This window comes from Salvelinus namaycush, chromosome 14 (genome assembly GCF_016432855.1).
Source record: "Salvelinus namaycush isolate Seneca chromosome 14, SaNama_1.0, whole genome shotgun sequence".
In the NCBI taxonomy this organism is placed as follows: domain Eukaryota; kingdom Metazoa; phylum Chordata; class Actinopteri; order Salmoniformes; family Salmonidae; genus Salvelinus; species Salvelinus namaycush.
Genome location: NC_052320.1, coordinates 34,214,079 through 34,226,212, shown reverse-complemented (window position 1 = coordinate 34,226,212; position 12,134 = coordinate 34,214,079). Strand labels below are relative to the sequence as shown.

Sequence of the window (12,134 nt, the reverse complement as noted above, 5' to 3'; positions counted from 1 at the left end):
TCAGGGGGAAGCTGGTTCCAGCATTGGGCAGCCAGGACAGAGGAGAGCTTGGACTGGGCTGAGGGGGAGCTGCCCTCCCGTACGGGGCAAAGAGACCAGAGGTGGCAGACGGAGTACTCGGGTTGGGGTGTAGGGTTTGACCATAGCCTGAAGGTAGGAAGGGGCAGTTACTCTTGCTGCTCTGTAGGCAAGCACTATGGTCTTGAAGTGTATGCAAGCTTCAACTGGAAGTCAGTGGAGTGTGCAGAGGAGTTGGGTGACATTGGGAAGGTTGAACACCAGGCGGGCTGCAGCGCTCTGGATAAGTTTCAGGGGTTTGGTGGCACAAGCGGAGACTCCAGCCAACAGCGAGTTGCAGTAGTCCATATGGGAGATGACAAGTGACTTGATTAGGACTTGCGCCGCTTCCTGTGTGAGGTAGGGTCGTACTCTACGGATGTTGTAGAGCATGAACCTGCAGAAGTGAGTAACTGCTTTGATGTTTACAGAGAACGACAGGGTGTTGTCCAGTGTCATGCCAAGGTTCTTTGCACATTGGGAGGGGGACACCATGGAGTTGTCAACAGTGATGGAGAGGTCTTGGAGTGAGGAAGAGCAGCTCCGTCTTGTTGAGGTTGAGCTTGAGGTGGTGGGCCGACATCCAAGATGAGTTATCTGCCAGACACGCAAAGATGCGTGTCGCCACCTGGGTGTCAGAAGGGGGAAGGAGAAAAGTAGTTGAGTGTCATCCGCATAGCACTGATAGGAGAGACCATGTGAGGATATGATAGAGCCGAGGGACTTGATGTTTAGAGAGAAGAGGAGAAGGCCTAGAACGTAGCCCTGGGGGACACCAGTAGTGAGAGTATATGGTGCAGACACAGATCCTCTCTGTCACCTGGCAGGAGAGACCTGCCAAGTAGGATGCATCCAAAGAGTGTGCAAAGCCTGAGACACCCAGCCCTGAGAGGGTGGAGATGAGGATCTGATGGTTCACAGCGTCGAGGCAGCGGATAGATCTAGGAGGATGAGAACAGAGGAGAGAGAGTCAGCTTTGGAAGAGCAGCGAGCCTCTGTGGCACAGAGAAGAGCAGTCTCGGTTGAGTGGCCGGTCTTGAAGCCGGACTGATTAGGGTCAAGAAGATCCACTCCAACTAGCAGCAAACCTAATGACTTGGTGGAGGTAGAAAGTGTTATAGATTAGTGTTACGGAGCCAGTATTACATGTCAAATGTACATGGCCAGTTTCTGTTTAGACCACATCTACAATCATCAAAAAGTATTTTATCATAGATCTCTAATGGTCATGCCAACCATGTCTCTATTCTTAAATCAAAAGTGTAATTAACAGAATGGTATAAAGCTAGGATTATCAACTAGATTCAACCGAGGGATGTTTTTTTTCTTAAGCAGATGGTCAGGTGGCCGCAACATAATTACAAATAATTTGTAGACTGCAAACTGACGGCAAGAATCCCAACCAGATATAATATTTGACTTAAACGTAATAATTTCAAACATTGCTTACATTATACGATCACATGTGTTTGTATATTATCCGTGGGAATACTTGATAACAGTTTTCCAAAATTAAAATCACTTGGAGGTGTTTTTACAGTCTTTTATGTCCAACAATGAATACATATATATATGTGTATGTGTCACGTTCCTGACCTGTTTTCTGTTATTTTTGTATGTGTTTAGTTGGTCAGGGCGTGAGTTGGGGTGGGCATTCTATGTTTTGTGTTTCTATGTTTAGGTCATTTGTAATTAGCCTTATATGGTTCTCAATCAGGGACAGGTGTTTGACGTTTCCTCTGATTGAGAACCATATAAAGGTAGGCTGTTCACACTGTTTGTTTGTGGGTGGTTGTCTTCCGTGTCTGTGTATGTGCACCACACGGGACTGTTTCGTTTGTGTAGTCTGTACCTGTTCGTGCGTTCTTCGTGTATATGTAAGTTCTCTAGTTCAGGTCTGTCTACGTTCGTTTTGTTATTTTGTAAGTTATTCAAGTGTTCTTCGTGTTTCGTCTTTAATTTAATAAATTCATTATGTAAAACTATCACGCTGCGCATTGGTCCTCTGATCCTTCTCGCCTCTCCTCGTCTGAGGAGGAGGAAGAAGTAGACGATCGTTACAGTATGTGTGTTTTGTGTTCAGAAAACTTGGGCCCAGAAATTCAAAATTGGACAAAGGCTATGCTCGAAGCAAGACAACTGTTCACCTGTAACAAGGTGCAATAAATGCAAAAGAAGATTATGCAAAGGCTTCATAGGATTCCTATTATACAGTACCAGTCAAAAGTTTGGACACACCTACTCATTCCAGGATTTTTCTTTATTTTTACTATTTTCTACATTGTAGTAACCAAAAAAAAAACTATTTTTGGTTACTACATGATTCCATATGTTATTTCAGAGTTTTGATGTCTTCACTATTATTCTACAATGGAGAAAATTGTAAAAAAATAAAGAAAAACCCTTGACTGAGTAGGTGTTGTGAGGACAGACACTGGGAGATAAGAAGCAAGTTATCAAGGCACAAGGCGAGACCCAGATGTAGACACAGGAGGCAGATGGTTGGTGTCTTACAATGTTTATTCATCCAAAGGGGTAGGCAAGAGAACGGTCGTGTACAGGCAAAAGGTCAAAACCAGTTCAGAGTTCAATAGGCACCGAAGGGCAGGCAGATTCAAGGTCAGGGCAGGCAGGATGATCAGGCAGGCGGGAAAGTAGTCCAGAGTCAGGCAGTGGTCAAAACTGGGAAGACTAGCAAAAGAGAATAGAAAAGGAGTATGGGGAAAACCACACTGGTTGACTTGACCAAAAATACAAGACGAACTGGCACAGAGAGACAGGAAACACAGGGATAAATACACTGGGGGAAATAAGGGACACCTGGAGGGGGTGGAGACAATCACAGGGACAGGTGAAACAGATCAGGGCGTGACACAAGTACAGGGAGTGAATATTTAATAATCGACGGACATGAAACAGAACACGAACAGCGTCTGGACAGGGGAAACAAAATAACATTCATGCTGACACGGGGATCAAACGGAGGAACAGACAGATATAGGAGGGGCAATCAACAAAGTAATGGAGTTCAGGTGAGTCCAAAGACTTGATGCGCGTAACGATGGTGACAGTTGTGCGTAATGATGGGCAGCCTGGCGCCCTCGAACTCCAGGGAGGGGGAGGGGGAGCGGGAGCAGGCGTGACAGGTGTGTCCAAACTTTTGACCTGTAGTGTATGTAATAAAATGAAAGCAGAATTCTCAGATACGTGTTGAAGTGTAAGAAGGAAAAAGGCCCTCGTGGCAATCTGTTTTGGACTTCTGGGAAAATGTCAAAACGGAGCTGGGGGCATGTTCACATGGCTATTTGTACTGGTTGTAGTTGGGAACAGGCCCTCACGTACCTTAGCACAGCTCAATCTTCTTAAAACATTACTCTTTGTGGCCCGCAAATGCATTCTCCTTAACTGGATAAAAGACCAGCCACTAACAATAAATCAGTGGTATTGTGAGATCTTTAAAGTATTGGCACTGGAGAACATGAGTGCTATATTTAGGAACAAGGAAGGAGATATCTATACAATATGGGACCACTTTTTGCTATCTCTTCCCCCTAAACTTGCAGATACCCTAAGAAGTGTCAATATAAAAATTAAATGAACTTATAGGTCAAGTGGACCCTGGTCGCTTTGTTGTAGAAAATAAATACAATTTGATTTGATTTTAAATATCTTGCTGTATAGGACTCTATACTCTGTTAGAGGTATTTTACACACTACAGCCAATTATTAATGGTATGTAAGGAAAATTAATGGTATGTAAGGAATGTAAGGAAAATAAATTAATGAACATTTAAGTCATGAAAAATTAAGAGCAGAGAACTGAAAGGGGATGTATAATTCCTATTGTTTTTGAATGTTTTTTTTGTTTTGGTATTTGTTGGTTATGTTATGTTTATTTCACCTTGTTTTATTTTGTAATTCAAATATATGTACATACAGAACCATTCAAAAGTTTGGAGGGTTTTTCTTGATTTGTACTATTTTCTACATTGTAGAATAATAGTGAAGACATCAAAACCATGAAATAACACAAATGGATTCATGTAGTAACCAGAAAAGTGTTAAACAAATCAAAATATTTTTTATATTTGAGATTCTTCAAAGTAGCCACCCTTTGCCTTGATGACAGATGTGCACAAGCTTGGCATTCTCTCAACCAGCTTCATGAGGTAGTCACCTGGAATGCATTTCAATTAACAGGTGTGCCTTGTTAAAAGTTATTTGTGGAATTTCGTTCCTTCTTAATGCATTTGAGCCAATCAGTTGTGTGTAACAAGGTAGGGTTGGTATACAGAAGATAGCCCTATTTGGTAAAAGACAAGTCCATATTATGGCAAGAACAGCTCAAATAAGCAAAGAGAAACGACAGTCCATCACTTCTTTAAGACATGAAGGTCAGTCAATGCGGAAAATTTAAAAACCTTAAAAGTTTCTTCAAGTGCAGTCGCAAAAACCATCAAGCGCTATGATGAAACGGTCTCTCATGAGGACCGCCACAGGAAAGGAAGACCCAGAGTTAACTCTGCTGCAGAGGATAAGTTCATTAGAGTTTCCAGCCTCAGAAATTGCAGCCCAAATAAAAACTTCATAGAGTTCAAGTTACAGGCACATCTCAACATCAACTGTTCAGAGGAGACTGTGTGAATTAGGCCTTCATGGTCGGATTGCTGCAAAGAAACCACTACTAAAGGACACCAATAATAAGAAGAGACTTGCTTGGGCCAAGAAACACGAGCAATGGACATTAGACCGATGGAAAACTGTCCTTTGGTCTGATTAGCCCACATTTTAGATTTTTGGTTCCAACCACCATGTCTTTCTGAGACACAGAGTACGTGAACAGATGATCTCCGCATGTGTGGTTCCCACCGTGAAGCATGGAGGAGGAGGTGTGATGGTGTGGGGGTGCTTTTCTGGTGACACTGGGATTTATTTAGAATTCAAGGCACACTTAACCAGCATAGCTACCACAGCGTTCTGCAGCGATATGCCAGCTCTTAGTGGGACTATCATTTGTTTTTCAACAGGACAATGACCCAAAACACACCTCCAGGCTGTGTAAGGGCTACTTGACCAAGGAGCGTGATGGAGTGCTGCATCAGATAACCTGGCCTCCTCAATCATCCGTCCTCAACCCAATTGAGATGGTTTGAGATGAGTTGGATCTCAGAGTGAAGGAAAAGCAGCCAACATTTGCTCAGCATATGTCGGAACTCCTTCGAGACTGTCGGGAAAGCATTCCTCATGAAGCTGGTTGAGAGAATGCCAAGAGTGTGCAAAGCTGTCATCAAGGCAAAGGGTGGGTACTTTGAAGAATCTAAAATATAAATATATGTTTAACACTTTTTTTGGTTACTACATGATTCTATATGTGGTATTTCATAGTTTTGATGTCTTCACTATTATTCTACAATGTAGAAAATAGTAAAAATAAAGAAAAACCCTTGATTGAGTAGGTGTGTCCAAACTTTTGACTGGTACTATATGTACAATTTGTTTATGATGTTGACCTGAAACAAGGAAAATGATATAATAATTAAATATATATATATATTTAAAAGAAAACTTGAGGTTGCAAATAAAACCACCAGCTGGCCAATTTGTTTATGATGCTGAGCTGAAACAAGGAAAATTATATTATAATAAAAAATATTTATTTCTAAAAGAAAACTTGAGGGTGCAAATAAAATCACCAGCGGGTTTTATTTGCTAGGGGAACCCTGGTATAGAGTGTGATTTGTGAAGTGAATCAATTCGCCCTCCCCCCGTTCGGCTTGAACTGATTATATTGCTGAGGATGAGAGCTTAAGGGTTCCCTCCTCTCCTAGGCCTTCTCCAGCATGGCTTTACAGCAGAATCTCTGGAGATTATGACGTCACGGTCCCTAGTTTGCGGACAGGGAATTGAATCACCCATTCAGGGATCACCGACTAGGATTAAGTGTGGGTAGGTAGTAGCAGGTAGCAAGTGAATGATTGGGAGCCATTGGTTACTGTACATGTACTGTATGTCTCGGCGAAAGAGTACTGAAGTAACTGGAGAGGTTGGATGGTGGGGTTTTGCTAGCATCCTACTGAAGATGAAACATCAGTGATGTGAGAAGTTTGGGTCTTGTGGAACTGCTCTCAGCTGGAAAAGTGAGCATATTGAGTGGTAAGTCCGCTGCGCTGTATCTATACAGTCAACAGGATTCTATCTATGAAAGTACATATTGCATTAGCATTTGGGATTGACAGTTTTCTGGCTTGTATTGCTATAGGCTACTATAGGCTTGTATTGCTATAGGCTTGTATTGCTATAGGCTACTATAGGCTTGATGCAACAAGCTTCTGTTTCAATGTCATGTTTTCTTTTGGAAAGACATTAACTACTGTTGTGTTAATCCGACGTTTTTTTATCCACTAACCAATTTATCCATGCCAAAGAATACTTAATTGGGAAATGTATTTGAGTGAGGACAATTAGGATCCCATTGATAAAGACTGTAAGAGGTGCAACTAACTTTCATGTCATTTCCAGCCTGTCCAACCTTGGGCAAGACCACCAGACCAGCAAGATGAAGGTGAAATGGACCAAGTTAGGCATGGTGGTCTTTTTGCTAATATCCTTGGTCATGACGGGATGCTTTATTTGGCAGTACAGGATGCCAAAATTAAAAATAGGTAAGAGTCAAAGGAGAATTTCCCATCCCATGTGTGGTTCCATACATCCACTGATTCAAGAGCCATTCTTGAATTGTGAGTGTGTTCTAATGGGGGACCGTTGAAGTGTAGCCATTTCGCCCAAGCAGACAAAAATACTTAGATGTGGGTTTTAACATGGAAACACTTTTGTTCATGTGGCTTCCTTATCCTCTTTGGCTTAATTGCTCGTTTGCAGGGGCTGCTGGGGATTACACAAAGCTGCTGGATTACCGGGCCCTTTAATGCAGGCTTTAACACCGGGGGCGGGAGGGAGGAAGAGTATGAAGTGGTACAAAAGTGGGTGTTCCTGTACAGGACACATACTGTAGATCAGGCATGTGCACAGATAGGGGTCTACCTGTGCCATGAGTACCTGCCCCTTTGTCCTCTCACTCACCAAGTGTACTTTTGGTTGGTGGTATAGTTATTATTTATATTATAATTATACCATCACCCCCAGCACCCCCTGCAGCATAAGATTTGAGGAACACTTGATAACACTTGATTTACATCATTATCAATATTTGGTCTGGTTGGCTGACAGCCTATGCGCAGCAGAGCGAAGCAGAAAGACTTAGAGAGGAGCAGCTGCATCTGCGAGCCTCTGACCTCCGACCCTTCTTCAGTCAGGGGATGCACTGTCAGGGCAGCAGAGCAGCAGCAACACAGGTAGTCTACACTCTAGCTAACCACCGTACAGTGCCTTCAGAAAGTATTCATACCCCTTGACTTATTCCACATTTTGTGGTGTTACACACAATACCCCATAATGACAAAGTGAAATCTTGTTTTTAGAAATGAATCTAATTCACATAAGTATTCACACCCCTGAGTCAATACTTTGTAGAAGCACCTTTGGTGGTGTTTACAGCTGTTACATAGTATTTTTGGGTAAGTCTCTAAAATATGAAGAGTGGTACTCAGTAATGTGTTGTGTTGGATTTGCCCCTAACATAACGCTTTGTCTTTAGGACAAAAAGTAAAACATTTGCCACATTTTCTGCAGTATTTGTGTCTTGTTGCAAACAGGATGCATGTTTTGGAATATTTGTATTCTGTACAGGCTTCCTTCTTTTCACTCTGTCATTTAGGTTAGTATCTTGGAGTAACTACAATGTTGTTGATCCATCCTCTGTTTTTTCCTATCACAGCCAGTAAACTCTGTAACTGTTTTAAAATCCCCATTGGCCTCATGGTGAAATCCCTGAGCAGTTTCCTTCCTCTCCGGCAACTGGGATAGGAAGGACACATGTGTCTTTGTAGTGACTCGATGTATTGATATACCATCCAAAGCCTAATTAACAACTTCACCATGCTCAAAAGTATATTCAGCGTCTGCTTTTAAATTTTTTTACACATCTACCAATTGGTGCCCTTCTTTGTGAGGCATTGAAAAACCTCCCTAGTCTTTGTGGTTGAATCTGTGCTTAAAATTCACTAAACTCTTAGAAAAAAAGTTGCTATCTAGAACCTTAAGGGGTTCTTCGTCTGTTGCCGTAGGCTCAGGAGGGTGCCCTTTTTTCATTTTGAGCACCTGCCCCGTGAAAGGTCTGAGCACGGCCCTGCTGTACATAGCCTGGTACAGAATGACAGAAACATAAACTGGCAACAGAATGAGCATTGTCTACCATTTGTAACACATACAAATCCTCACATCAGATAGTAAATGACATAACTAATATGTGAGATAAGGTGACATAAAACAACCACAATGTTTAAATGCCACAATTTTAACATAATGAGACCATGTTGCCAAAGAGAATTGGTGAACTTCCATCACTCAAACAGAGACCATGGTGCCAAAGAGAATTGGTGAACTTCCATCACTCAAACAGAGACCATGGTGCCAAAGATAATTGGTGAACTTCCATCACTCAAAAAGTATTTTTATACAGTCTTTTTCTGTTGCAACTGAAAATGATTGGCGTTGGTAGACGTGAACTGGCTTAATGGCCCAATTTGGTACCACGTGAAGTGTGATTCACCACCTGCACTTGTTACATCCCCTTTCTTTCTGTTCACAGACAATGTTGTGAACATTGAGGTGAAGGAGGAAAAGATGTGCCCTCGTTTCCCTGAGCCAGTACTCCTGGAACATCCCATCCCTGCACTTAAGGAAGCATTAGAAAAGGTCAACAATAACATTTCAATCGTGAGATCATGAATGGAATTCGATTGATAACCAAACGTGAATTAGAAAAGCACTAGACTAGATATACAGACATGTATAGCTGCCTATTTGGCATTGACTTTACTTTACTTTCTCAAACATGACAGATTTGCCCTGTGTTGTTTTTGAGGCAGAATGCACGACATGCACATTTTTCTTCACAAGATGCCATTTTTTCCCCATACAGATAGATGTTGTCCTAAGGTTAAGTATTCATGACACTACACTACCAGCTCTGTCTGCCATCGTTGTCTTCAACGATTCTGTGTTGTGGAACGGAAACTTTGGCAGAAGGAACGGGAGTGATCCCTCCTCGCCTCCACCCAATGAATACACAGTGTACAGGTGAGCTCTGCTCTCCTCTGTTGTTAAAACATTTGTTAGAAGCATGTTAGATGAGATTTACATGATTTCTGTGACAGATTTGTATCTATTTCCAGAGACTGGGTCAGGTTGACAATGAGAATATTTGGGGGATTTGCCACAAATGTGAATGGTTGCAGGAGTAATAACACTCGACAATTGTTTTCCCAACAGAATTGCTAGTCTCTCAAAGATCTTCCCGACACTGATGCTGTACAAGCTATGGGAGGAGGGGAAGGTGGCCTCCTTGGATGACCCTTTTGAGAAGTATGCAGCAAACTTCACCATCAAGAACCCGCTGGGGAAGCGGCGGGAAGTTGTGGATGTCAAGGCTGGTTCTGACAGAGATACCCAGCCACGCTCTCCCTCTGTCACCCTGCGCAGGATGGCCGGTCAGCTCTCTGGTGAAGGCACTCTTCATCTTCATGACTGTACATTAACCTTAGCCTACCCTGGCCATTACGTGAATGGAGAGAGAGGCTATACTTAGATCGAGACTTGTCCCTAAAGATGGAGGTAATAAGCTCCTGGCCTATTAGCCTTTTCTCCTGACCAGATGCCTCTGACTGTGCTGTAATGTAATGTACTGTACTGTACTCTCACTGGATTAAACCTGAGGAAAGCACTACGTGATAAAGGAAGTTCCCTTGTACATTCCTTTTACTCCAGAACGTTTGACATTCTTTTGACTCCAGAATTTGTTTCGTCTTCAGGGTTACCCAGGCGGCTTCGGGCAACAAATCTACTCTGGGGTGGTGACACAGAGGCTGCTATAGATCTATTACAGGATGATGTCCTAGTGGCAGACCCAGGCACCAAGTAAGATGCACCTCATTCCCCTTCCTGTTAAGAGCTTATCCAGTCAATTTTGGTAAAGGGTGGTGGTGATTTAATGTGACTGTGACATGGGGTTGCAGGTACCCTAGTGGTTAAGAGCGTTGGGCCAATAACCGAAAAGTTGCTGGTATGAATCCCGAAGCCGACTAGGGGGAAAATCTGTTGATGTGTCCTTGAGCAAGGCACTTAACCCTAATTGCTCCTGTAAGTCACTCTGGATAAGCGTGTCTGCTAAAATGACTTAAATGTAAAAATCACCAATACTTCCTCTTGCTCTTCTAGATGTCACTACAGCAATGTGGCCTTCTCTTTATTGGCTAATGTCTTGGCCGAGAACTTTGCAAAATCCGACTACGAGAGCTGGGTGTCCGACAACATCCTGGAGCAGCTGGGGATGGAGGACACAGGCTTTGATATAACCCCAGCCATTCAGAGCCAGATGGCGGTGGGTGTGTACAGCAGCGGCCAATCGGCACCCCTCTACGACCTGGGCTGGTATCGGCCCGCTGGCCAGATGTACTCCACGGCGGCCGACATGGCCAAACTGGCCATGGTGCTTCTGGGGGCCTACAGCCGGCCCCTCCTCCAACATGACACCCTGAAGACCCTGCTGACCCCTCTGTTTCGCTGCCACCAGGGCTACTTCGCCAACTACACCGGCACGCCCTGGGAGGTCAACGAGCAGCTGGGCTACGAGGTGGTTCGTAAGGACGGAGACCTGGACGGCTACGCCACCACCTTCTCCCTGGTTCCCCGACTGAAGCTGGGCCTGGTGGTGCTGATGGCCGGGGTGAGGCCGCCAACAATGGACGGGGATCTGGTCACCCAGGCCTACAGCCACCTCATCCCAGCCATGGAGAGCGCTTTCAGGAATGCACAGCGCAAGCTCTCGCCGCCGCCCGACCCCACGCCCTATGTGGGCCTCTTCACCTACCAGAACATGACCTTCTATGAGATAAAGGCGAGTTTGGGCGGGGTGCTGGTCATGCAGCAGTTTGGGCCCCAGGTGGACACCATGATACTGGCCAAGTACAGGACTATCAGGCTGGACTTCCTGCAGGAGAGGGTGTTCAGGGTGGTGTTCGAGGGGGAGTACCCCTGCAAACTGAAGGTCAACAGCATGTCAGTGTCTCTGGAGACCCAGGACAGGCAACTCTTTAACTTCTATTATTTCAACAAGAAGGGCGTGTCGCCTGGATTCGACTCTCCTGGGCTCAACACTTACAAAGTGCTCCGGATAGCTCGACGGCCAATCTTCAACAGTTAAACCCTGAACTGTTTTTATTGTATGGAATCACAGATGGAATTCTGTATTTTAAGTGGATCATTTCAGAGCCTGAACAGTGTGCAGAGACTTTGGAATTTAAATTTTTCTACCCTTTCAAATGCTTATTTTTTATGTGTATGACGTCACATGAATGAGTAAATTGTTGTTTTCCTACAGTGAATGTCAGAGGGCCTTGTTATTGTGTTCTGTAAAGTAGTGCAATTGTAAGTCGTTTTATAATTATCTTATCTTCAATGTCAATTGTCTTCCATGCAAATATCATGCGGTCTCTTGCATGAAGTTATTCTTATTGAATGATCCATCATTAAGGTTTCATTAAGGTTAAATGAAATGGGTGCGTTATATTGTTTGTTGTTATACTGTCGTCACTATGATAGTTATTTGTCTCACAACAAAATATGACTGTGGTGACAATTCTGTAACCTAATGTCCACTTTTCTCACTTTTAATTCATTTAGGTGCCTCAAATGACCTTGGGAAAGAAAATCCTGTTGTCTAAATGTTTTGTCTCCACAGGTTAGAAGGCAAGTGCAGAGCTACCTGGCCTAAAGGAAAACGCCACCCAAAAACGATATTTGGGGATTTGTTTCATTAGTCCATTGTTGATATAGTCCCAAAATGTTTTGCATGTCAGTAAATCAAGTTTCAAGATATGTAACTTTCAAAATACAATAATACTGCATTCATACAATGCAATTATACAAAATTGAGTAGAGTCCATATGCTGTCAACACAA

The 12,134-nt window shown here is 43.3% G+C and overlaps 1 protein-coding gene across 1 annotated transcript; it reads left to right on the top strand.

The window, feature by feature from the left end:
• The first annotated feature begins 6,584 nt into the window (after positions 1-6,584).
• LOC120058963 (putative beta-lactamase-like 1) lies at positions 6,585-12,134 on the top strand. The gene is made up of 6 exons (XM_039007720.1): positions 6,585-6,719; positions 8,765-8,871; positions 9,098-9,255; positions 9,448-9,677; positions 9,987-10,092; positions 10,393-12,134. The coding sequence occupies exons 1-6, from the start codon at positions 6,614-6,616 to the stop codon at positions 11,375-11,377; spliced, it is 1,692 nt and encodes a 563-aa protein (XP_038863648.1). The 5' UTR covers positions 6,585-6,613; the 3' UTR covers positions 11,378-12,134.